The sequence below is a fragment of the Drosophila novamexicana genome, unplaced genomic scaffold (genome assembly GCF_003285875.2).
Source record: "Drosophila novamexicana strain 15010-1031.04,08,12 unplaced genomic scaffold, DnovRS2.1 tig00000644-arrow-pilon, whole genome shotgun sequence".
Classification (NCBI taxonomy): Eukaryota; Metazoa; Arthropoda; class Insecta; order Diptera; family Drosophilidae; genus Drosophila; species Drosophila novamexicana.
The window spans coordinates 2,976,297-3,002,500 of NW_020824814.1; the positions used below are offsets into that span (position 1 = coordinate 2,976,297).

General features: G+C 41.7%; 3 protein-coding genes across 6 annotated transcripts in view; 1 reads left to right on the forward strand and 2 right to left on the reverse strand.

The window, feature by feature from the left end:
* Positions 1-4,831: 4,831 nt before the first annotated feature.
* Positions 4,832-8,008, forward strand: LOC115762788 (WD repeat-containing protein 78). Its single transcript, XM_030705141.1, has 5 exons — positions 4,832-5,065; positions 5,118-5,342; positions 5,960-7,410; positions 7,480-7,692; positions 7,754-8,008. The coding sequence occupies exons 1-5, from the start codon at positions 4,886-4,888 to the stop codon at positions 7,965-7,967; spliced, it is 2,283 nt and encodes a 760-aa protein (XP_030561001.1). The 5' UTR covers positions 4,832-4,885; the 3' UTR covers positions 7,968-8,008.
* Positions 8,009-10,585: 2,577 nt separating this feature from the next.
* Positions 10,586-22,821, reverse strand: LOC115762738 (DC-STAMP domain-containing protein 2-like). 3 transcript variants are annotated; one of them, XM_030705071.1, is made up of 10 exons: positions 22,244-22,821; positions 21,875-22,185; positions 12,858-13,118; positions 12,439-12,806; positions 11,809-11,977; positions 11,446-11,754; positions 11,263-11,368; positions 11,131-11,199; positions 10,929-11,066; positions 10,586-10,860 (listed from the first exon to the last, which is right to left on the reverse strand). In XM_030705071.1, exons 1-10 carry the CDS (start codon positions 22,753-22,755, stop codon positions 10,764-10,766), a joined length of 2,340 nt encoding a protein of 779 aa, XP_030560931.1. In that variant the 5' UTR covers positions 22,756-22,821; the 3' UTR covers positions 10,586-10,763. The 3 variants fall into 3 exon arrangements, with proteins under 3 accessions (XP_030560931.1, XP_030560932.1, XP_030560933.1); XM_030705072.1 differs by lacking the exon at positions 10,586-10,860 and having other exon boundaries at positions 10,972-11,077; XM_030705073.1 differs by lacking the exons at positions 10,586-10,860; positions 10,929-11,066; positions 11,131-11,199; positions 11,263-11,368; positions 11,446-11,754 and having other exon boundaries at positions 11,937-11,977; positions 12,423-12,806.
* A 185-nt stretch (positions 22,822-23,006) lies between these two features.
* Positions 23,007-26,204, reverse strand: part of LOC115762739 (DC-STAMP domain-containing protein 2-like) — a 3,756-nt gene continuing 558 nt past the window's right edge. Inside the window, exons 2-10 of one of the 2 annotated variants that reach the window (XM_030705075.1) lie at positions 26,172-26,204; positions 25,850-26,110; positions 25,582-25,795; positions 24,607-24,760; positions 24,067-24,544; positions 23,910-24,003; positions 23,766-23,840; positions 23,564-23,701; positions 23,008-23,219 (exon numbers count right to left, since the gene is read on the reverse strand). The exon at positions 26,172-26,204 is cut by the window's right edge and continues 278 nt beyond it. In XM_030705075.1, the coding sequence (XP_030560935.1) occupies positions 23,120-23,219; positions 23,564-23,701; positions 23,766-23,840; positions 23,910-24,003; positions 24,067-24,544; positions 24,607-24,760; positions 25,582-25,795; positions 25,850-26,110; positions 26,172-26,204 (1,547 nt within the window). In that variant the 3' untranslated portion in view covers positions 23,008-23,119. Of the gene's footprint in view, positions 23,220-23,563; positions 23,702-23,765; positions 23,841-23,909; positions 24,004-24,066; positions 24,545-24,606; positions 24,761-25,581; positions 26,111-26,171 lie in introns of both variants that reach the window. The other variant, XM_030705074.1, reaches the window with a different exon arrangement.

Sequence of the window (26,204 nt, forward strand, 5' to 3'; positions counted from 1 at the left end):
TGATCAGTAAGCCAAACTGTAAAAGTCTACTCTCTTCATTCGCATACTATTTAAAAGATTAACAGAGCCTGTGACGTCACTAATATAAGTTACATATATAGATATATAGTTTCTATGTATGCATGCACAGCAAGAGCACAATTACCTGTTAAATAAGAGCTTTACTTTTTCTAGATTGTTCTCTCACTCTCTCTCTCTTTCTTTGATTGTGTTCGCGCCATTTTGCCTCTTGTGAAAAATGCTCAGCAGCAAAATGTAAGCGACAAATAATTTGCCAATTGTTGAATGAAGCGGTAGAAGTAAATAGAAATTTGTAAACACACACACAATACGAACGAAACGCGTTTTATACTACAAATTTAACTTAAATCTATTCAAAACGAGATTAGATTTATTTAACACGCGCCGAGGACGCAACCGATCAACAGCAGAGAAAGGCACACACTAAATTGCCTCATTAAGCGCGCGCCTACGCTAAGCCGGCGTTCACACTAATACTACCATAACAATTGAGAGCGCAAGCACAAGCAAATTCGGCTGCATAAAAACAAAGATAGCGGGATCAAAAGCCTGACAGCCAATAGCGTGCGTGCAGTGCATATGTGAATTACCCCACCCCTCCCCCCACACTAGATGCTGCGAAGGGATCACCAGCATAAATAGCAATATTGGGAGCAAACAATTTCCCACTATGTGACAATGTGCACTCTCCGGGTAAATACTCTCTGATCAAGCATATACAAATACTTTAGGTAGTTAGAAATGTGACCTTTTATACGCTACGTATAATAAGGTCAGTTTGGATAAAAATGTTAGATGACAAATAATTTGTTTAATTACTTTTGAGGGGACTATTTGCTTTGAAATATACCCTCCTAGTATTTATAAAGAAAAAACCCATATTATTTTGCACTCTCTTTCAAAATATTCTGATTTATATCCCAGCTACCCTTGAGATGCATTGACACACGACTGTAAAAAGCTACACGTGCTGCGTAAGAAGTCAGGCCATAAATCCACTTACAAACTAACTTTATGGATTCTGTAAAGACGAGTACAGCTCATAAATTCAATTGCTTTGTGCATTATCCATGGGACGAGCTGAATTTGCGAGCAACTCAAAAAATTCTCGAGTCTCGGTTACAGCTCGGGCGACAGTTGAAGAAGGTTGATTAACCCCTCGAGACGGTGCTAAAGCAAAACAAACACGAGCCCAAGATGAAAGGAGACCAGAGCAGAAACAGAGAGAGAGAGGGAGAAAGGGATAACAAACTCCGGCCAAAGGGCAAAGTCAGAGAGACTGGAGACCCTCTCCAGTTTGCGATTTGGGCTCTCAGATAAATTCAGCAAGAGCACTGCCAGCCGCTGAATGGGAGCGCAGGACAACGATGAGATTCTCTCTGTTGCCGGAACCGTGGGCGAAACAACCCCAAGTGAAGTTCAATTGCGGGCAAGTGCAAGGCTGTCCTCGGCTGGCGGGACATGCAAACGGGCAAGGCCGATGCCAAGCACAGCCCAACACCCATTCCCCCATTCCCCGACCCCTCTGACATTGAGTTTTTTTTTTTTAGCGAAACTACACGGAAAATCGCAATCGAAAGCCCAAACAAAAGGATGCAAACGATGTCAGGGATAAAATTGAAAGCAAACATAAACAAGTCGCAGAAACCACCACCAAAGCCCTCGAGCTGCTGCCGGGAAAAACTTTAAGGGATAGCAGATCGAAAAAAAAAACAACAAGAAACGAAACTTCGAACTTGGCCGAAATTTTAATACCCTTGTAGAGTCAGGGTCTTGCAGATTTGCGGAAAGAATTGTGACGCTCGTAAAGCTTGATACAGGAGTCTGATGTTAATAAGTGTTTGATTATAATAAAAGCTAATAAATGAAAGATTTGCTCAAAATATCTTGATGAATAAAAAGGTTTTTAATACAAGAAATCTATTTTTAACTCATCTTTGCTACGGCAGATATATATTATGATAGTCCCATGTTGGTAGGATTTTGCGGGGTTTGGTGAAGCTAACTTGATAAACAAGATAGTTTTTCATACTTTATAAGTATTAGATTGATTGATCATTTCTATATGATATAGTTATCCGATCTCACTGTCTACAACAAAAACACGTACCTCTCGTACTCTTACTATTCTAATCATTATTAAAGTATAGGATCTATAGATACCTAAAGAGGATAGATAGCTTAGATAATACCTGCTACATACTCCAGTCTGGAACTCGAACTCAAAGTTTCGCTATGCGGTTGCCTGAAAGGCCGTACTCTTTGGAAGAGCTTTAAAATGTTATTTTCTTTTGCATTTTATGGCAACGTTCAAGAAGTTAAGTTGCGAGAAAAGTTTGCATAACTTGGCTCAACGGCCAAGTGGGCAAAGAAATTATGCGGGCTACTCCAGACGAAAAGTGGGCAAATGCAAATGTGGATGCTGCGACTTAAAGGCAACAATGCTTTGATTTGTTGCCTGCTCAGACCACCCAATCGGCCAGGCAGTCGCACACACAGATACGCGCAAGTAAATAGACACACGCAACAACTAACACACAGATACGCACACACACACATGCAATCACAACCACAGCAGCCACCCTGAAAGTACGCTTTGAATGGCGTCAACAAATTCATTTCGCATCAGATGAATGACATGACTTTGACAGCATCAACAGCAGCAGTGGAGGCAGCAGCAGTAGCAGTAATAACAGTAAGACCGCCAAAACGCCTCCATCGAGCATCAGGCAGCCAGCAGTCGGCGTTGGCAACTGCGTCGTGGTTGCCCGTCGCTTCGGAGTCGCTGCTTTTCACTTCCCTGCCCATTCCACCTGCCACCCCACTGCACATCTCGTAAGTCCTCCCAGTCAATGTTTACATAACATGGCTATGATGACGCTTTTCCTCTCGCCTCTCGTCTCTCGTCTCTCGCCACGTCCAGCGCAGGCTCACACGCATGCGGCAAGCTCCATTGAGCTCCGTGCCAGCCGGGCCGGGACAGACCCGAGGACGGCAGCCGGTGCCGGCAAAAAAGGCAAAGAAATAATGATAGCAAAAAGAAGGAAAAAAAATAGACGCACAAATTTACGTTACGCACCCTGCACTGTGGCAAGGTATCTATACAAGAACCGGGAATTCGCATGTATCTGTATCTGCATCTGTATCTGTGCATCCTCATAAGCTGTATCTGAGCATTGCGTGTGCTTTGCTTTGGTATTTTCACTCTAGCAATGTCCCCGTTGCAATTGACTTAGAGAGAGGGCTGTTCAACTGGTTCACCTTCAAATCTATATATGTATATATCTATATAGCTATATATCTAAATATCTAAATGTCTAAATGTCTACATATCTATATGTCTTCATGTCTGTATGTCTATATCTATATCTATATCTACATCTATATCTTAATCTATATCTCAGTCTTCCTTGTGTTTACCTAATCCTCTCGATATACCCCTTGATTTCTCTTGAGCTCACCTCGTTTATAGAGTATGCTAAAGCTCATATAGCGACATCTTAATGGGCGCTGGAAGTGCATCCCCGTGTGCTGGTTAACTTTCAATTAACGTCACGTTTTACGTACCTGCGCACTTTTCACTCGATGCAGATGGAGCGTGCCGCCGGTGATGACCCCCGCGGTGGTCGCCTTGGCATGCATTGGCGCTGAATTTATGACGTACTGCGTCTGCGGCTGCTGCTGCTGCTTGGCCAGAGCTGGAGCTGTAGCTGAAGCTGGCTGCGGTTTGGCCGACGATGTTGTCTGTGTTTTTGCAACATTCCTAATTGAGTTTTCTGGTACTCGGTTTTCACTTTGGCAGTCCATTGAAGGCAATGCCGTCTCGTGTTGCTGTTGCTGTTGCTTTTGCTGTTGTGCAATGGACATGCTCGTAATTAGCCGCTTGGCAATTGAGATTTGGATTGCGAGAGCAATATATCTTGTGTCTAACACCACATCGATTAGACGAAATGTATCTCAAAGATACACGCATGCAAATTCACTTTTTATCGCCGCCGCGAATGAAACGTACTTTTTCGAATTTTTCCGGTTTCCGGATTCCGGATTTCTTGTTACGTTTTGCACGGCACGCGGGTCCAACTGTAACTGAAACGCGCTTGCCGAGTGCTGCGTGCCGAGTGGAGCTGCGTCCTTCGGATGGTGGTTGGTATCCGGGCAGCAGGGTGTTAGCTTTATCTGGCATTTATCTAACATCAGGCGCAGGGGAAATTTACAAGGAGTCGCCACGTGAGCTGCCGCCGATAAGCAGCAGCAGCCGGAACAAACGCACTAACTAGCTGGAGATTGGGTTTGCAAACTCCAAGAGATTTAATTAAAAATTAACAAGTATTCATAGAGCTAATTAAAGGAAAATTGATAAGAAAAGGCACGCACTGATTTGCAGAGATGATAAACAGAAGTACCAGCAAGACAGCAAGCCGGTTCAAACCCGTGGCTGCTATGATTGCCTTGAACCAAAAATTGACACAATTACAGTTGTGTAAAAATACAAGAATTAGTTTAATTAGTTCGACCTGAGATTTTGATTGGTTAATAAATATTCTTTGAAATATTCAACAGGCAAACAAAACTACAATATTTATACCCTGTAAATGGGTAAATAGGGTATTCGGTATAGTGGGTGAATTCAGGCAACAGACAGAAGTTTAAACTAAGGCAAACTGCATTTGGAGTTGAAAGAAGTAGGTTCAGGGTATCCTCCAGTCGGGCACACCCTACTAGAGCACTCTCAAATGGCTTATCGAGTCACACAAGGAGTTTCAGTTCCAATTCCCAGCATTCTATAGCATTGAAGAATACTTCGACTAGATTTAATAGACTTGACATTGAAACTAAAACTTAAACTAAAACCAAATAATCAAAGATGGATCTCTTGTCGAATATAAAAAAAGAGCCTGAGGGCGAGCGTAAATCGTTAAAGAAATCCGTGATTGTCGCTCTGGACATATTCGAAGAACCATCTGGGGCTAAAAAGAAACAACGTGAACAGCACACCTACGCCATGGAAATCAATACAGATATTGAGTACCGCTCGCAATTTCGGGTGGGCTCTTATCAAAAATTCCAGCATCCAGTTAATTGATTCCATTTGCCAGGTGCTGGACACAGTCGATGGCGAGGAGGTGGATCTGACGCCCAACTATATACCCGAATCGCCGTACACAGATCAGTTCCTCAAATTCAATATGCATCTCAAGCACGAAATGGTCAGCATGCCACAGGTACACTCCAGAGGCAGCACAGCCCGATCCCGGACACGTTCCAGCATGCGCGGCGGAGTCGGCGGCAACAAGCAGTCCATCGATGAGCTAATAAATGGCGTAAGCGACAGACCTTTATTTAACTCTATTTATCAGGGCTGCAAACTTGCGAAACAATACTAGTTAGACGGGTGTGCTCGACTAGAAGATACCCTGAATCATGCGCCAAGCTGTGGCTGCAAACTTTCTAAGACTTTTTCGATGCTCTAAAACAATAAGATAAACACGCCACAAGCTGCGCACTTGATATTTTCATTACCCCACACTATTTATAAGAAAGGCAGCCTATTGTAACTTCGTTGCCTTTCATCCGATTTTTACAAAACTTTCAGGGATAAAATATGGCATTCAAAAGTGTGTGTATACCAAAGCGCAAGACGCTAGCTCTAAGAATTCTATTGTTGATATATTTAGGAAGAATGGAAGGTTTCCCAAAAATTAAATTTCCTTCATCTGTATACACTTTACGAGAACTTACATACCAAGTTTGGCCTATGTACCTCTTATAGTTCTCGAGATATATAAGAAAACCCAAATCCGAAAATCGATATAATTTGGTATAAAAGAATGTATATTGCACACTGCGAAAGTCTTCCCCCTAGATCGACGGTTCAAACTCAGTTCATCGCCTTGATATACCCTCCCTCATTTATAAACTACTTCCCCATCTACCTTAGATTATGTATGAAACGATTCTGTTTGATCCGGGCAGCAGTATCGAGAAACCGAATGATATGCACATGCCCGTGCCCTTCAACAAGTCGTTCGTCAAGGTGACGTTGCGCAAGTCGGACTTCATCGAATTGCATTCACAGATTAGTAGCACCGTGGCCAAGGGCACAACCCAGGGCGATGCCGTCGAGACGGACAATCGTCTCTATGATTACCTGACCATGGGCAAGGGCAAGGTGCGTCGTCGTTCCGACAACGATGCACAGACGGATCTGGTGCTGACCAACTCGCGGGCGGTGAACACCATATTCGTGGACTACGCCACGGTGGGCTCCTATGTGTCCAATTTCGAGATGTACGACACAATGGAGGGCGTGAGCCAAAAGCAGAGCCGTATGCAGAGCACCCTGCACAGCCTGAGCAAGGGCTCCGATGCGCAGCCGCAATTGGACGATGCCTCAGTGACCGACTACTTTGGCGAAGAGGAGGCCAAGGAGCGGCACAAGGTGCATTCGATAGCACAGGAGCTGTTCAAGAGTCCAGCATTCAAGAATGCGATACTCTTTATTGGACGCACACTCTCCAGCAATCTGTACAGGACGGGCATGCAGCGCTTTCGCAACTTCAAGCAGGTTGATCGCTGCTCCACGGATGTCGAGTACAAGTACTCAATGAAGGTTCTCTTTCGCCTGATCCCGACACTCAGCCTGGACGAGCGGAAGGCGGTCAGCGATATTAGCTTCTGTCACACCAACAGCGACATTGTGGCCATTGGCTATGGCCTGTTCTCGTTCTCCTCGCAGCGTGTCCCAACCACGGGGGATGTCTATGTGTGGAGCATCAAGAATCCTGGCGAACCGGAACGCGCCTATTACTACGACAAGCCGGTGACCGCCATTTGCTTCTCACCCTATCTGCCCTCCCTGATTGCCATTGGCATGTACGATGGCAGCGTCGAGGTGCGGGATGTGGCGGATGTCACGGATGTGCCCATTGCCGTGTCGCAGCGTGGCAGCTCGCCGGGCTGCTCGCCCGTGGTGGCCATACGCTGGCTCAAGCAGATCAGCGAGGATGATTCCGGTGAGATTGATCCGTTTCTCTGCCTTTCGCAGGACGGCTCGGTGACGCGCTATCGCCTCGGCAAGAGTCCTTTCCTTCTGGGCTTTACACAGATGACCCTCGAGCGCATCGAGGGCCATCCCGAGGGCATACACGTGCCCATAGCACCGACCATGACTGTCGCCGCCAACCGGCATCCCCAAGGCCTCTACCTAACCACCCATCCGGTGCACAAGGACATCTACTATATCCTCACCGATGAGGGCTGCATCCACAAATGCTCCATCAACTATCAGCATCAGTATCTGGAGGTGCTCAAGTGTCATGATGGTGGCGTCAATGTCATGGAGTTCTCGCCCTGGTCCCCCAAGCTGTTTCTCACCTGCGGCAACGATTGGTACACCTGTCCCCTCTCTCTCTCTCTCTCTCCCCCTTGCTTTGCTCACCTCCAATTTCCATTTGCCAGGTATGTTAGGATCTGGGTGGATGGCATTACACGACCCCTGATCGAGCTGCTGGACGACTTTCAGCCCATCCACTGGGCCAAGTGGAGTCCCACCCACTCCACAATTATTGTGGCCGTCAATCGGGATACTTGCAGCATTTGGGATCTTCGACGCAACATTCTAAAGCCCATGGGCAAGCACGAAACGGACTCCTCCTACAACACAATTGCCCAGTATGCAAAGATCTCTATATTCCATATTACTTTGTGACTCAAGCTCCCTCTTTCCACACAGATTCTCCAACAGCGGCACAGTCCTGGTGGTGGGCAATGAACGTGGCAATACCCTGTTCGAGGCCCTCAATGACATGCCCTTTGCCCCACATTTTCAGTACGATGAATTGGAGAAGGCCATTTACCGAGCGATTGGCAACGATCAGGAATTGTTTATTGAGCTCAAGAGCATCGGATTCTTCGGCTATCCCAACAAGAAATGCATTAGAACTTAAAAGTCGCCATATCTACACTGTCAGAGTTATAAGTAAATTAAATCTCAAATGAGGCTAAATTATGATTGTTATTAACTGGGCAGGTAGAAGGTGGAAGTAGATAAGGAGACTGGCTCGGATATACCTCTGATTAAAGGGTGTGCTTCTTTCTAACCCTCCACGTAAGGGAAAATCAAAGTATTTATGTTACCTAAATGAATATTTGGCGATTTTATGGATTACTATATAATACATCCACATCTATATACACCCAGATTTATTCCAAAAATCTTGTACAGAAGCCGAATTCCTTCATGCAATATTGTTGCTGGTCAATAAGCTATACATGGGATCAAAGTTCCTCCCACTGCCTGTTTGCTCATAATGCCCTTTAATTTTACCACTGTTTACTGCATATTAAAAGTTCAACAAGCAAGGCCCAGGTCATGAGAACTTCCTTCAGAGTAAACTTGAACCGCAGCTCCGGGTTCAAGGTATGCGGTTCACTCTAACAAAGCTCAGAACTGTTGAGACCTTCGTAAATTTGCCGCTACTTATTTACACGCCTGAACATTGTTATATAACGGTCGGGAATTGGATCAGTTGCCGGTTGATCAGTTCCGCGGCAACAGATCAAATTTCATCAGACCAACAGGTAACTCAAGACACAGCCGAGAGCATTACCTGTGCGTCAAATATGTGATGACCCTCTGCGCTCAAGAGTTCTTGGTCTTGAGTGTGTGTGTGTGTGTGTGTGTGTGTGTGTGTGAGGTTTAAATGTCAACCGACTGCCGACGATGGTGGTCAAAGTGTGGTTTCTCCGGGTGTTAAATAACAAATAAACACACTTGTGCACACATTAGCATACAAAGATGAAAAGCGCAGGCAGGGGAATTTATTAAACAGCCATCAGAATGAATAGAGAAAAGTAAAAAAAAAACACGAGAATGAGCCCCGATCAAACGCCAAACCGCCTAAGATAAACTACGTGTTACAGTTTTTCCGATACCCTGTAATCACTGAAAGTGCTTCAAATATAAAGGGTAGCTTGATTCGAAGTTAATTTATGTAGCAGAAAAAGTAGATGACCTCTGATCTCATTAAGTTTCCCTTTAGAGGTCATCAAATTTACAGAAAATCTATAAATATCGATTTTAAAACCAGTTTTTTAAGGAAATCTCGAGGATTATTAAAGCTAGAGACTCAAAATTTGGAACATATAGCTCATGCAGATTAGGAATAGTTCTTTTTTGAATAGACGACCTGGGTCACCCTCGAAAATTGCAAAAATATAAATATGAATGCTAGAGTCTTGTTCTTCAGTATGCACACACATTTAAGGGTCATATTTGAAGTCTGTAAATATAATTAAGATCGGACTATAAGTACCGAAGTTATTTGAGAACACTTTTACGAAAATGTAAGTCTGAGGCAAGAGGGGCCCTTATGTCTGGAATTTTTTTTAGGAAGGGTATCACCTAGTCTGTCACACCCGACCAGCGTAGTTTTTTTCCTACATTTTTGGGCAGCACCAGAAAAATAGAAGTAAATGTCAAAATTTGTGGCCCATAAATAAACAAGCTGCAGGCTCAACGGGCTTCGAGGAGTGGACCACACCGTCGCATATGGCCGTAAATTACACAGCACATTCCAAACGAAACGGCGAGTCGCGACGGGACGGGACGGGCTTGGGACCAAAAACCTAAAACGCCGCTGGATGTCATCATCAGCAGCAGACGCAATCCTTGTCCACAGCTAAATGCTGCCGCTGCCTCTATCGCAGCTGCATTAATTGTTGTGAAACAATCTGAGCCTTGTCGTGGTTGTCGCATTTAATGAACATTTAATTGCAGCCCACATGTGCGCCAAGCTATGCCCACCAGGCCGCAGGGGCGGGCCCAGAGGCCGGAGGCTGGCGCACAAATTGAAAACAAAGTGTTATAGCCCAGTGGACGGCGACAAAAGACGGCCATCATCATCATCGTGGACAATGTCGTCGTGGTCGGAGCTGACAAGGAGACAAACGAGCTTACAGTAGCTGTTATGGCCATGACAGAGTCAACCAGAACGAGCCGCTGATGAGGCCAGACGCAATGTCATTTTGCCAATAAAAGCTGCGATTCATCAGAATTGTTGAGATTCTCATGGCCAAGTAAGGCCAGCAGCAGCAGAGCAGCTCAGCTGGGAGAAAGATGTTGGCTGTTGCAAGAAAAGAAATGGAACTCGAACTGTTTGCTCTAGAGATGGCCGCGTGAGGGACTCGTAACACACACACGACTTTTTTTAAATATGTTTTGGAAGAATCCAAGTTTTCTAATAGTACGGAGAATATAATACAACATACACTTTTGGGTGCCACTGATAATACATTAGAACATTCATAGACTAACCTGTGATTCGAACCAGGCTCCTCTGCCTACTCCCATAACTTGTAAAGGAATGCTGAAATATATAATTTTTAAATTTAGATAAAATAATATCAAATTAAATATCTAGAATAACGATTTGCTAACTCATGCAAGGTTATGGCCTTTCTATGCAATTCTCATGAGTTTAAGTAAGGATAATTAACGTGTTAGCATATAATTATAGTATTATATTAAAACTGTTAATTAGGTATAAATTCACACTGATTTTAAGTCTTTATTCCACGCACGATATTGTATAATTCAAGCACGAACTGAAACATGCAAAAGAAAACGATCAATAAACAAACCTTAAAGAACGCAGTCAGCACAAGCTTTAATCATATGCTGTTAATATTATTATAAGCCTCCTAGGAGGATAAATGATTCCATTTTCCAAAAATTCACAAGTCTATGCAGACTTTTGTCGATTATTTTGATTATTGCTTGGGGCGCAATATATGTTATCTGGACGAAACGATGCGCTTTCCGGCTCATCAGATGAATCCCTGCAAGAGTTTTATATATATTTAAAAATATAACTTATTGGCTAGCTTTTCTTTCTTGCAAGACCTACCCAATATCTGTAATATCACTGAAATCGCCGTAATTGGGCCGAAAGCTGCACAAAATGCAATGGCTATTCGATTCCAAGTAGCATGACGTACAGTACACACCCCTGCAGCCCGTCGTATTACATTTTACATAATCCGATCTGAAAATGAACTTTTAAGATTAAATGAAATATATGCTAAAAGAAATTGATGCTGATTTCATACCTGGTCAGCCTTGCAATGCATATAATGCAGTACTTGCCCTTGTAGGTGCCCGAATAGCCGCAGGATACCCTGGCAGGAAGTCCTTAAGCATTACTTATTGATCAATAAAATATAATAATGCTTTTTACCTACTTATATAATTTACCACGATAAATTCCAAGGTATTTGGATACGGAGTTTTCGCTATAATAATAATTCAGCGAACGCGCTTTGCGTCTGGCGATCTTTATAAAGTTATCTGCAATAAGAGGGGAAGGTTACACTTTTCTCCAATTGTACTTAATATATATATCTAGTCTCTTTATAGGTCCCTACCTCTGTTTAGCAGCAGGCAACGATGCAAGTAGGCGGCACGCACACTGGCATTGTGTGGATACATGCTGGCCATGATCTTGTGGCGCAGACGTCTGCCGTAAGGCTCCCAGAAGAGCAGGCACCAGGCCAGGATGCACAGCATCATGATCTCCCAGTAGCGCAAAAACTTCGGCGGCCTGGGCAGCGGCAGGCAATGTTGGATGTCCACGATCAGATTCTTGGACAAGGGCTCAAAGGCATGCACCAGACCACGCAAAATGTCACCGATCAGGCCGCCGCCCCTAATCACAATCTTCGTATAAGCCGGTGCTGGAAAATAGATAAGTTAGGCATAGTCGAGAGAGAAAGAGAGAGTTCACTTACGCTGCAGCTCGGCCGTTTTGTGCGAATGAAAGGACATGATGGCCAGCATCCAGAAGATGCTATAGTCCACAAAGCAGATGATGAACAGCTGCAGGCTGATGATGATCAGGAAAACCAGAGAACGCTTCACATAGAGCAGCTCACGGGAAACGAGGCGGAACGAGCTAAGCTGTGGGCAGGTGAAAAATTAAATTAAATAAGTAAACGAACCGGAACTCGGAGTCAAGAACTCCAAATTAAGAAAACCCCAAAAAATGGGCTTAACAAAACCCGAAGGGAATCTTATTTCGGTTAAAAAATGATCTAGTTCAAAAAAAATAAGAGAAAATTAAAAATTCAAATTTGTTCAAAGTCAGATTTGAACCGAAATAGAAAAATTATTCATTAAAATTTTGCCAAGTCAGTTGAAATTTGATGGCTAGCAATATTCTGAGTAGAAGAAAAAATTATAAATGAAAAATAAGCCTAACTCAGGTTTGAGCCAGAAAACTGGATTCGCGATTGAAAATCACGATCAAAGCCAAAAGCAGGAAGCTGGTTCGAACTACAGAAAGAACTAGCGAGAATTTATATAGATATTGCGACACTAATGGAAACACTTGAAGTTTTTTTACCCGTCCGATTGCCCACCTTGACGTATGTGTTGCGCTCCGCGGAACGCAGGGGCAGAGCATTGTTGGCATAGTTGATCAGCTGTATCTTGTTGTAGGCATAGAACTCCTTGGTCAAGTAGAAATTGCGATAATTGTCGCTACCCAGGTAGCTCATGCGAAAGTATATCGCGCGCACGAATATTAAAATAAGCAGGGTAATTATCACCAGATCCAGCCAGATGTATGTGAGCAGCAAATGTTTCGTTTCTCGTTCAAGCTCCATGGCGATCCTCTGATCCAGATCGCTGAGCAATGCGCCACGTTCCTTGCTGGGCGCGGCGCTGTGATCGAACGTAATGCTCACCTCGAAGTGGGCCCTGATCCTGGCAAAGATCTCCAGCGGTCCTGTGAGTTTAAGATTGCAATGGAGCTCAATTTATTGATCGTGCGACTTACTTCCGAACACCTGATCGACAATCTGCTCCTGCTCCTTCAAATGGATATCAAAGAAGCTGGGCAAGTCCTTAAGATTTTCACAGAACCATGCAAAGCGCCCTTTCAGATCACAAATCGATTGGTTTTTCGCAAACTTCACCATGCAATCCTGCACGCCGATCGTGCTCGCGCCCAAGCACCGATCGTGGGGCGAGCCCATTTGGTTGTCGAAGAAAGTCTGCTCGAGTATAAGCCACTGATCGCAGCCCTTATAGCCAGCATCTGTTTAGGGAAGATTATTATACTATTGCACTGAAAAACGGATGAGATTTTACCGAGGTATGGGGTTGGGAAATTTCGACCTACTTTATATAGGATATTTAGGGGCAACATTTTGACTTGAATTTCGACTAAATAATATGGTGCTAGATTTAAATGCCAATTTAAACTAGAGGCAAAACCATAAAGAAATATATAAATCTTGTGAAAATCTGATGAGATTTGACCGAGTTATGGGGTTGGGAAATTTCGACCTATGTCCATATAGGATGTTCGGGGGCAACATTTTGACTTGAATTTCGACTAAAAAATGTGTTGCCAGATTTAAATGCCAATTTAAACTAGAGGCAAGCCCATGAAGAAACATATAAATCTTGTGAAAATCGGATGAGATTTTCCCGAGTTATGACAATGGGAAATTTTGACCTATGTCTATAGCCGATTTTAGGGGCAAAATTTTGACATGAATTTCGACTAAAAAACATGTTGCCAGATTTAAATGCCAATTTAAACTAGAGGCAAAACCATGAAGAAAAATATAAATCTTGTGAAAATCGGATGAGATTTGACCGAGTTATGGGGTTGGGAAATTTCGACCCATGTCTATATAGAATATTTGGGGCTACATTTTGACTTGGATTTCGACTAAAAAACATGTTGCCAGATTTAAATGCCAATTTAAACTAGAGGCAAAACCATGAAGAAAAATATAAATCTTGTGAAAATCGGGTGAGATTTGACCGAGTTATGGGGTTGGGAAATTTCGAACTATGTCCAGATAGGATGTTTGGGGGCAACATTTTGACTTGAATTTCGACTACAAAACATGTTGCCAGATTTAAATGCCAATTTAAACTAGAGGCAAAACCATGAAGAAAAATATAAATCTTGTGAAAATCGGATGAGATTTTCCCGAGTTATGACAATGGGAAATTTTGACCTATGTCTATAGCCGATTTTAGGGGCAAAATTTTGACATGAATTTCGACTAAAAAACATGTTGCCAGATTTAAATGCCAATTTAAACTAGAGGCAAAACCATGAAGAAAAATATAAATCTTGTGAAAATCGGATGAGATTTGACCGAGTTATGGGGTTGGGAAATTTCGACCCATGTCTATATAGAATATTTGGGGCTACATTTTGACTTGGATTTCGACTAAAAAACATGTTGCCAGATTTAAATGCCAATTTAAACTAGAGGCAAAACCATGAAGAAAAATATAAATCTTGTGAAAATCGGATGAGATTTGACCGAGTTATGGGGTTGGGAAATTTCGAACTATGTCCAGATAGGATGTTTGGGGGCAACATTTTGACTTGAATTTCGACTACAAAACATGTTGCCAGATTTAAATGCCAATTTAAACTAGAGGCAAAACCATGAAGAAAAATATAAATCTTGTGAAAATCGGATGAGATTTTCCCGAGTTATGACAATGGGAAATTTTGACCTATGTCTATAGCCGATTTTAGGGGCAAAATTTTGACATGAATTTCGACTAAAAAACATGTTGCCAGATTTAAATGCCAATTTAAACTAGAGGCAAAACCATGAAGAAAAATATAAATCTTGTGCAAATCGGATGAGATTTGACCGAGTTATGGGGTTGGGAAATTTCGACCCATGTCTATATAGAATATTTGGGGCTACATTTTGACTTGGATTTCGACTAAAAAACATGTTGCCAGATTCAAATGCCAATTTAAACTAGAGGCAAAACCATGAAGAAAAATATAAATCTTGTGAAAATCGGATGAGATTTGACCGAGTTATGGGGTTGGGAAATTTCGACCCATGTCTATATAGGATATTTAGGGGTAACATTTTGACTTGCATTTCAACTAAAAAACATGTTGCCAGATTTAAATGCCAATTTAAACTAGAGGCAAAACCATGAAGAAAAATATAAATCTTGTGAAAATCGGATGAGATTTTCCCGAGTTATGACAATGGGAAATTTTGACCTATGTCTATAGCCGATTTTAGGGGCAAAATGTTGACATGAATTTCGACTAAAAAACATGTTGCCAGATTTAAATGCCAATTTAAACTAGAGGCAAAACCATGAAGAAAAATATAAATCTTGTGAAAATCGGATGAGATTTTCCCGAGTTATGACAATGGGAAATTTTGACCTATGTCTATAGCCGATTTTAGGGGCAAAATTTTGACATGAATTTCGACTAAAAAACATGTTGCCAGATTTAAATGCCAATTTAAACTAGAGGCAAAACCATGAAGAAAAATATAAATCTTGTGAAAATCGGATGAGATTTGACCGAGTTATGGGGTTGGGAAATTTCGAACTATGTCCAGATAGGATGTTTGGGGGCAAAATTTTGACATGAATTTCGACTAAAAAACATGTTGCCAGATTTAAATGCCAATTTAAACTAGAGGCAAAACCATGAAGAAAAATATAAATCTTGTGAAAATCGGATGAGATTTGACCGAGTTATGGGGTTGGGAAATTTCGACCCATGTCTATATAGAATATTTGGGGCTACATTTTGACTTGGATTTCGACTAAAAAACATGTTGCCAGATTTAAATGCCAATTTAAACTAGAGGCAAAACCATGAAGAAAAATATAAATCTTGTGAAAATCGGATGAGATTTGACCGAGTTATGGGGTTGGGAAATTTCGACCCATGTCTATATAGAATATTTGGGGCAACATTTTGACTTGGATTTCGACTAAAAAATAAGTTGCCAGATTTAAATGCCAATTTAAACTAGAGGCAAAACCATGAAGAAAAATATAAATCTTGTGAAAATCGGATGAGATTTGACCGAGTTATGGGGTTGGGAAATTTCGAACTATGTCCAGATAGGATGTTTGGGGGCAACATTTTGACTTGGATTTCGACTAAAAAATAAGTTGCCAGATTTAAATGCCAATTTAAACTAGAGGCAAAACCATGAAGAAAAATATAAATCTTGTGAAAATCTGATGAGATTTGACCGAGTTATGGGGTTAAGAAATTTCAACCTACTTTATATAGGATATTTAGGGGTAACATTTTGACTTGCATTTCAACTAAAAAACATGTTGCCAGATTTAAATGCCAATTTAAACTAGAGGCAAAACCATGAAGAAAAATATAAATCTTGTGAAAATCGGATGAGATTTTCCCGAGTTATGACAATGGGAAATTTTGACCTATGTCTATAGCCGATTTTAGGGGCAAAATTTTGACATGAATTTCGACTAAAAAACATGTTGCCAGATTTAAATGCCAATTTAAACTAGAGGCAAAACCATGAAGAAAAATATAAATCTTGTGAAAATCGGATGAGATTTGACCGAGTTATGGGGTTGGGAAATTTCGAACTATGTCGAGATAGGATGTTTGGGGGCAAAATTTTGACATGAATTTCGACTAAAAAACATGTTGCCAGATTTAAATGCCAATTTAAACTAGAGGCAAAACCATGAAGAAAAATATAAATCTTGTGAAAATCGGATGAGATTTGACCGAGTTATGGAGTTGGGAAATTTCGACCCATGTCTATATAGAATATTTGGGGCTACATTTTGACTTGGATTTCGACTAAAAAACATGTTGCCAGATTTAAATGCCAATTTAAACTAGAGGCAAAACCATGAAGAAAAATATAAATCTTGTGAAAATCTGATGAGATTTGACCGGTTGGTTGGGAAATTTCAACCTACTTTATATAGGATATTTAGGGGTAACATTTTGACTTGCATTTCAACTAAAAAACATGTTGCCAGATTTAAATGCCAATTTAAACTAGAGGCAAAACCATGAAGAAAAATTTAAATCTTGTGAAAATCTGATGAGATTTGACCGAGTTATGGGGTTGGGAAATTTCGACCTACTTTATATAGGATGTTTGGGGGCAACATTTTGACTTGAATTTTGACTAAAAAACATGTTGCCAGATTTAAATGCCAATTTAAACTAGAGGCAAAACCATGAAGAAAAATAGCAATCTTGTAAAAATCGGATGAGATTTGACCGAGTTATGGGGTTGGGAAATTTCGAACTATGTCCAGATAGGATGTTTGGGGGCAACATTTTGACTTGAATTTCGACTACAAAACATGTTGCCAGATTTAAATGCCAATTTAAACTAGAGGCAAAACCATGAAGAAAAATATAAATCTTGTAAAAATCGGATGAGATTTGACCGAGTTATGGGGTTGGGAAATTTCGAACTATGTCCAGATAGGATGTTTGGGGGCAACATTTTGACTTGAATTTCGACTACAAAACATGTTGCCAGATTTAAATGCCAATTTAAACTAGAGGCAAAACCATGAAGAAAAATATAAATCTTGTGAAAATCTGATGAGATTTGACCGAGTTATGGGGTTGGGAAATTTCGACCTACTTTATATAGGATGTTTGGGGGCAACATTTTGACTTGAATTTCGACTAAAAAACATGTTGCCAGATTTAAATGCCAATTTAAACTAGAGGCAAAACCATGAAGAAAAATAGCAATCTTGTAAAAATCGGATGAGATTTGACCGAGTTATGGGGTTGGGAAATTTCGAACTATGTCCAGATAGGATGTTTGGGGGCAACATTTTGACTTGGATTTCGACTAAAAAATAAGTTGCCAGATTTAAATGCCAATTTAAACTAGAGGCAAAACCATTAAGAAATATATAAATCTTTTGAAAATCGGATGAGATTTGACCGAGTTATGGGGTTGGGAAATTTCGACCTACTGTATATAGGATATTTAGGTGCAACATTTTGACTTGAATTTCGACTAAAAAACATGTTGCCAGATTTAAATGCCAATTTAAACTAGAGGCAAAACCATGAAGAAAAATATAAATCTTGTGAAAATCGGATGAGATTTGACCGAGTTATGGGGTTGGGAAATTTCGACCTACTTTATATAGGAAATTTGGGGCAACATTTTGACATGAATTTCGACTAAAAAATATGTTGTCAGATTTAAATGCCAATTTAAACTAGAGGCAAAACCATGAAGAAAAATATAAATCTTGTGAAAATCTGATGAGATTTGACCGAGTTATGGGGTTGGGAAATTTCGACCTATGTCCATATAGGATGTTCGGGGGCAACATTTTGACTTGAATTTCGACTAAAAAATATGTTGCCATATTTAAATGCCAATTTAAACTAGAGGCAAAACCATTAAGAAAAATATAAATCTTGTGAAAATCTGATGAGATTTGACCGAGTTATGGGGTTGGGAAATTTCGACCTACTTTATATAAGATATTTAGGGGTAACATTTTGACTTGCATTTCGACTAAAAAACATGTTGCCAGATTTAAATGCCAATTTAAACTAGAGGCAAAACCATGAAGAAAAATATAAATCTTGTGAAAATCGGATGAGATTTTCCCGAGTTATGACAATGGGAAATTTTGACCTATGTCTATAGCCGATTTTAGGGGCAAAATTTTGACATGAATTTCGACTAAAAAACATGTTGCCAGATTTAAATGCCAATTTAAATCTAGAGGCAAAACCATGAAGAAAAATATAAATCTTGTGAAAATCGGATGAGATTTGACCGAGTTATGGGGTTGGGAAATTTCGACCTACTTTATATAGGATGTTTGGGGGCAACATTTTGACTTGAATTTCGACTAAAAAACATGTTGCCAGATTTAAATGCCAATTTAAACTAGAGGCAAAACCATGAAGAAAAATATAAATCTTGTGAAAATCGGATGAGATTTTCCCGAGTTATGACAATGGGAAATTTTGACCTATGTCTATAGCCGATTTTAGGGGCAAAATTTTGACATGAATTTCGACTAAAAAACATGTTGCCAGATTTAAATGCCAATTTAAACTAGAGGCAAAACCATGAAGAAAAATATAAATCTTGTGAAAATCGGATGAGATTTGACCGAGTTATGGGGTTGGGAAATTTCGACCTACTTTATATAGGATGTTTGGGGGCAACATTTTGACTTGAATTTCGACTAAAAAACATGTTGCCAGATTTAAATGCCAATTTAAACTAGAGGCAAAACCATGAAGAAAAATATAAATCTTGTAAAAATCGGATGAGATTTGACCGAGTTATGGGGTTGGGAAATTTCGAACTATGTCCAGATAGGATGTTTGGGGGCAAAATTTTGACATGAATTTCGACTAAAAAACATGTTGCCAGATTTAAATGCCAATTTAAACTAGAGGCAAAACCATGAAGAAAAATATAAATCTTGTGAAAATCTGATGAGATTTGACCGAGTTATGGGGTTGGGAAATTTCGACCTACTTTATATAGGATATTTAGGTGCAACATTTTGACTTGAATTTCGACTAAAAAACATGTTGCCAGATTTAAATGCCAATTTAAACTAGAGGCAAAACCATGAAGAAAAATATAAATCTTGTGAAAATCGGATGAGATTTTCCCGAGTTATGACAATGGGAAATTTTGACCTATGTCTATAGCCGATTTTAGGGGCAAAATTTTGACATGAATTTCGACTAAAAAACATGTTGCCAGATTTAAATGCCAATTTAAACTAGAGGCAAAACCATGAAGAAAAATATAAATCTTGTGAAAATCGGATGAGATTTGACCGAGTTATGGGGTTGGGAAATTTCGAACTATGTCCAGATAGGATGTTTGGGCGCAACATTTTGACTTGAATTTCGACTACAAAACATGTTGCCAGATTTAAATGCTAATTTAAACTAGAGGCAAAACCATGAAGAAAAATATAAATCTTGTGAAAATCGGATGAGATTTTCCCGAGTTATGACAATGGGAAATTTTGACCTATGTCTATAGCCGATTTTAGGGGCAAAATTTTGACATGAATTTCGACTAAAAAACATGTTGCCAGATTTAAATGCCAATTTAAACTAGAGGCAAAACCATGAAGAAAAATATAAATCTTGTGAAAATCGGATGAGATTTGACCGAGTTATGGGGTTGGGAAATTTCGAACTATGTCCAGATAGGATGTTTGGGGGCAAAATTTTGACATGAATTTCGACTAAAAAACATGTTGCCAGATTTAAATGCCAATTTAAACTAGAGGCAAAACCATGAAGAAAAATATAAATCTTGTGAAAATCGGATGAGATTTGACCGAGTTATGGGGTTGGGAAATTTCGACCTACTTTATATAGGATGTTTGGGGGCAACATTTTGACTTGAATTTCGACTAAAAAACATGTTGCCAGATTTAAATGCCAATTTAAACTAGAGGCAAAACCATGAAGAAAAATATAAATCTTGTGAAAATCGGATGAGATTTGACCGAGTTATGGGGTTGGGAAATTTCGAACTATGTCCAGATAGGATGTTTGGGGGCAACATTTTGACTTGGATTTCGACTAAAAAATAAGTTGCCAGATTTAAATGCCAATTTAAACTAGAGGCAAAACCATTAAGAAATATATAAATCTTTTGAAAATCGGATGAGATTTGACCGAGTTATGGGGTTGGGAAATTTCGACCTACTTTATATAGGATATTTAGGGGCAACATTTTGACTTGAATTTCGACTAAAAAACATGTTGCCAGATTTAAATGCCAATTTAAACTAGAGGCAAAACCATGAAGAAAAATATAAATCTTGTGAAAATCGGATGAGATTTGACCGAGTTATGGGGTTGGGAAATTTCGACCTACTTTATATAGGAAATTTGGGGCAACATTTTGACATGAATTTCGACTAAAAAACATGTTGCCATATTTAAATGCCAATTTAAACTAGAGGCAAAACCATTAAGAAAAATATAAATCTTGTGAAAATCTGATGAGATTTGACCGAGTTATGGGGTTGGGAAATTTCGACCTACTTTATATAAGATATTTAGGGGTAACATTTTGACTTGAATTTCGACTACAAAACATGTTGCCAGATTTAAATGCCAATTTAAACTAGAGGCAAAACCATGAAGAAAAATATAAATCTTGTGAAAATCGAATGAGATTTTCCCGAGTTATGACAATGGGAAATTTTGACCTATGTCTATAGCCGATTTTAGGGGCAAAATTTTGACATGAATTTCGACTAAAAAACATGTTGCCAGATTTAAATGCCAATTTAAACTAGAGGCAAAACCATGAAGAAAAATATAAATCTTGTGAAAATCGGATGAGATTTGACCGAGTTATGGGGTTGGGAAATTTCGACCTACTTTATATAGGATGTTTGGGGGCAACATTTTGACTTGAATTTCGACTAAAAAATATGTTGCCATATTTAAATGCCAATTTAAACTAGAGGCAAAACCATGAAGAAAAATATAAATCTTGTGAAAATCGGATGAGATTTGACCGAGTTATGGGGTTGGGAAATTTCGACCCATGTCTATATAGAATATTTGGGGCAACATTTTGACTTGGATTTCGACTAAAAAATAAGTTGCCAGATTTAAATGCCAATTTAAACTAGAGGCAAAACCATGAAGAAAAATATAAATCTTGTGAAAATCGGATGAGATTTGACCGAGTTATGACAATGGGAAATTTTGACCTATGTCTATAGCCGATATTAGGGGCAAAATTTTGACATGAATTTTGACCAAAAAACATGTTGCCAGATTTAAATGCTAATTTAAACTAGAGGCAAAACCATGAAGAAAAATATAAATCTTGTGAAAATCGGATGAGATTTGACCGAGATATGACAATGGGAAATTTCGACCTATGTTTAAGTAGGTTATTCAAGGATTCGATTCTTACAGAAATCTTAGCCATATGTCAAGAAGGGCAGTTGCTCTTCGGAGCGCCGAAGTTAGCCTTACATTCTAGTCACACTCACGCAGTTGGACAATGGCGACCTCCTGGCGATGGAAGACCGCATCCAAGCGCTCCATTAGCTTGCGCACCTGGCTGAGGCATGTGTAGACCGCCTGCTCCACTACGTAGACGGGTTCGCCCATGATCTCGTGCATGGGCGTCAGCGCATTCCGGAGCAGCGTCTGGCCACACGAAAGGCTTTGTGCCACGATCTCAATGTTGCGCATAATGTTCGTGACGGGGCCCAAGGTGGCCAGGATGAAGGCGAAGGCGACGAGCAGCGCCCGGCCCTTGTAGCTGCACATGAGCGTCAGGGCCAAGATGCCGACGCATCTACGTACGTTAAAGAACAGGCGATCAGGTCAAGATCAAGTTGGATCTGTGAGCTCACCTGGTCGAGTGGCTGTAGAAGATGATCAGCAGCAACAGGCCCAGCAGCACGATCAAGAACCATCTGAGATTCAGCTCCGCGCTCTCCCGGCGATGGTGCAGCAAATGCCAAAAGAGCACCAGGACTATGCCCGTTATATAGCCGAGTATTATGTAGATCATCAGGTTGTCGTTGTCGGGATCCGCTTTGCTGACGGCAACACGAGCTGGCGGTCGATCCTCCGGATAGATGGGCGCATCGTTCGTATCGCTTGGATCCTCGCTCGTGTCCGTATCTGCGTGTCTGCGTCGAAATTTTCGTTCACGATACACCTTCTGCGCGCCGTAATAATACTCTGGCGCTGGCCTTTCCTTTCTCACCTCAATGGCAATCCCGACATGGCTGGCATTGCTGTCGTTCGATTGCTTCTCCTTGGCCTTGGGAGCAGCTTCTCCTCCTCCCTGGCCAGCGTCTATGCGAACGTAGTCGGCCTCCGATGTTGGCGATGCGAATGATTGACTATATGTTGACATTATATATTCTATTTACAATTCATTTGAATTTTCACTTCGTTTTTCTATTTAACTGTAAACTTCAGATACAACTAATCAGGGTTGGCTTAAATTAGTTTTGCAGCCCTGTTTGAAATATGATCGAACTTGCAAAAGTTATCGATAACAATGCAGACACATGTTATCGCTAATTATCGTGAGTGAGCCCAGCCTTGGCGCAATTAGCACGAAGTTGTGGGTTCGAACTACAAAGAGAGGCATTTCATATGAACTGTGCTGCATTTACCTACGCCTTACCCAGCCTATAAGGAATTATAATAATCTTATTGCAAATATTTACAAATGAATTACATTATAATAAACAAAAACACATTTTTGTGCTTGTTTAAGGCTCCTTTTTGCCTTTTTGCCTGCGATCTTTGCTGCAGAGATGTCGTGCCTTGATTTGTCCAAATGATTCCGTCCCCGGATCATCGGAGGAGTCCCTGCAAAGGATAATACGATTATTTGAAGAAGAAGATGTAATCAGGGCTGCAAACACACTAAAGAACTGGGCAATGGCTCAGTTCACGGCTCGAACCAGTTAAAGTACGGTTCGTGAACCAGCTTTTCCACAGACATGAACCAGAATCACTTTTAAATGAACATGGTTCGAACATGGAATTTGGAGCTAGGACTTTCTCAAAATTCTTTTGATATGAACCAGAACCACTTTTAAATGAACATGGTTCGATTCATAGGAAACTGGTTTGGTTCAGGCTTCGATTCATGGTAAAGGGAATTTAAATTTTTCGAACCTGCTTGCAGCCCTGGCCCTAGCTGTGCTTACTGAACTTCGGAGAGGTCGCTGTAATCGCCATAATCAACGGGCCGCTGGCAGAGGCAACATTTGCCATTGGACTCACGGAAGCAGACCTGGCAGTAGACGCCCTTGCAGCCGGGCGTATCGCACCTTACGCGTGTCGAGCTGAAAAGGGCAGGGTCCTGGTTCAAAACAGACTCAACTGAGGCACGAGTTAATCTACACTAACGAGCTCAATAGCTGGGCGCACAGAATGCACACATCCTCGCCTCGAACGGGCCAGAAACAGAGGCAACAGCAGCACCTAAGGGAGGGGCGGAGGTCAAAGGGTCATTAGGTCATCAAATACCAGGCAATAGAGGGAACTACGCACCGGAGAAGCTTGTCCAGGCAGCCGCCGTGTCCGCCCGCCTGCTGGTGCCTAAAAAGGGCGCGTGCCTTGCGACGGGCCATCTTCAAGAAGCAGCCTAAGGAGGACGAAGAGCGAGAGCTTAGAGTCTAAATAGGATTGGGTTTGAACCGGCGCCCACCTCGCTTCTCGATTATCTTCCGCTGCAAATACTGCGCACGCACATGGGCGCGTTCCGGATAGAATCTCTGCATGATCAGGTGACGCAGACGCAGCGCATAGGGCTCCGTCAGCAGGATGAGCCAGGCGAGCAGACAGAGCAGCAAGATGCCCGCATAGTATCGATAGTCCGGCTCGACGGGCTGAGGCAGACAGGACTTGGAGTCCAGCCTGGTCTTCTGGGTGATGGGACGAAAGGCATTCGCAATGCCTCTCATAATGTCGCCCACAAAGCCGCCGCCCTCGATCTCCAGATCCACGTAGGCGGGTATCTCCAGATCGTCCTGCTCCTCGCCATAATACGCAATGCTGTCCAGCAGCCAGAACAGGCCGTAGTCCATCAGGCAAATGCTGCCCAGCTGGACGCACGTGTTCAGCATAAAGAACCCATTCTCCGCCAGCATCAGGCACTCGCCGCCCGACAGCCGCAGGCTGGTTAGCTGCAGTTTGGATTAGGGCTAGATTGATTGGCTGGCCAATGGATGGACCTTCAAGTACTTACCTTCAAGTACTTGGCGCGTTCCAGACTCTTCAGGGGCAGAGCTGTGGGCTGGCCCTTTGCCTCACAATCCCTCTCGATGGCATAAAGCGCGCTGGTTAAATAAATATTCTGATACTCCCGACCGAGCATATATCGCAGATAGAAATAGATGGCCCTGTGATAGTTGATATACTTAATATGCTAGCTGACATTAAGCGGCTTTGCGCGGGCTAAGCATTTTGTGAGGTTTTACCTAACAGTTTTCCACCCATATTCCACAACCTTTCAGCTCAGAGGCCTACAAAACGAATTAGATTTCCATCCATTAACTAGTTTTTAATGTTAAAATTTAAAAATAATAATGCTTCCATCTAAACCATTCTCTATCTCATCTATAGCGGGGTGCTTCTCGGAATAAACGTTATGAATTTCCACAAAGATCTTTAGAATTGAGTTTAAAACCGATCGGATAAAACAGAAAAAAACATTTTCCACCTATTTTTCACATTTGTGAGTGGATATGGCCCAAGCCCAGTTCCAGCTTAACTGCTTTTATAAATGGAAATTTCTAGGGGTTGAGCCTGCATTGGCGATTACAAGGTCAATCAATGTCAGTCTGTCAATCAGTCAGTCAATCACAGTCAGTCAATTAGTCAGTCAATCACAGTCAGTCAATCAGTCACTCAATCAATCAGTCAATCACAGTCAGTCAATCAGTCAGTCTATCAGTCGGTCAATCAGTCAGTTAATCAGTCAATCAATCAGTCAGTCAATCAATCAGTCAGTCAATCACAGTCAGTCAATCACAGTCAGTCCAATCAGTCAATCAATCAGTCAGTCAATCACAGTCAGTCAGTCAGTCAATCAATCAGTTAGTCTATCAGTCGGCCAATCAGTCAGTCAATCAGTAGTCAATCAGTCAGTCAATCAGTCACTCAATCAATCATTCAGTCAATCAAGCTGTTTTATATGATTTATATAGATATGCTTGCCTACTTGATGAATATGGCCAGCAGCATGATCCAGCAGAGCAGATCGAGCCAGCTCTGGAATAGGATGAATGGACGCAAACGTTGCTGAATATCCTGCATGACCTCGTCGCCCACATCGGAGAGGTTCTTGGACGCGTTCGTATGGAAGTAGAAGTCGTGGTCAAAGCTAATGCTGACATCGAACATCTGCTCCAGCTGGGCCACAAACTCGTAATAGCCTGGAGGAGGATTAAACGGCAGAGATGGGGCAGGATAACACGATGAGGACTTACGCTTCATGATGGTGTCGAGGATCTGCCAGCTGCCATCCCAGACGCCGGCGCAAAAGACGTCCACCAGCCGGGCGGGATAGCAGAGCGCCAGGAAGAGCTTTGCAGCATGGCAGAGGGACTTGAGCATGCCCAGCCTGGCGCGGCACTTGGCCTGGGCGCGCTCAGCTGCCTGCTGGCAGCGTGTCCAGGGCGTGCCCAGCTCCGCGTTGCACAGCTCCAGCACAGACTCCAGCCAGGCGGCGCACACCTTGAAGGCATCAACTGCAAGCGAGATGAGCAGCATGAGCAGGCGCAGCAGCAGGAGAGAGTGTGGAGGACTCACTGATGACCAGCAGGTAGCTCTGGATGCGCAGCA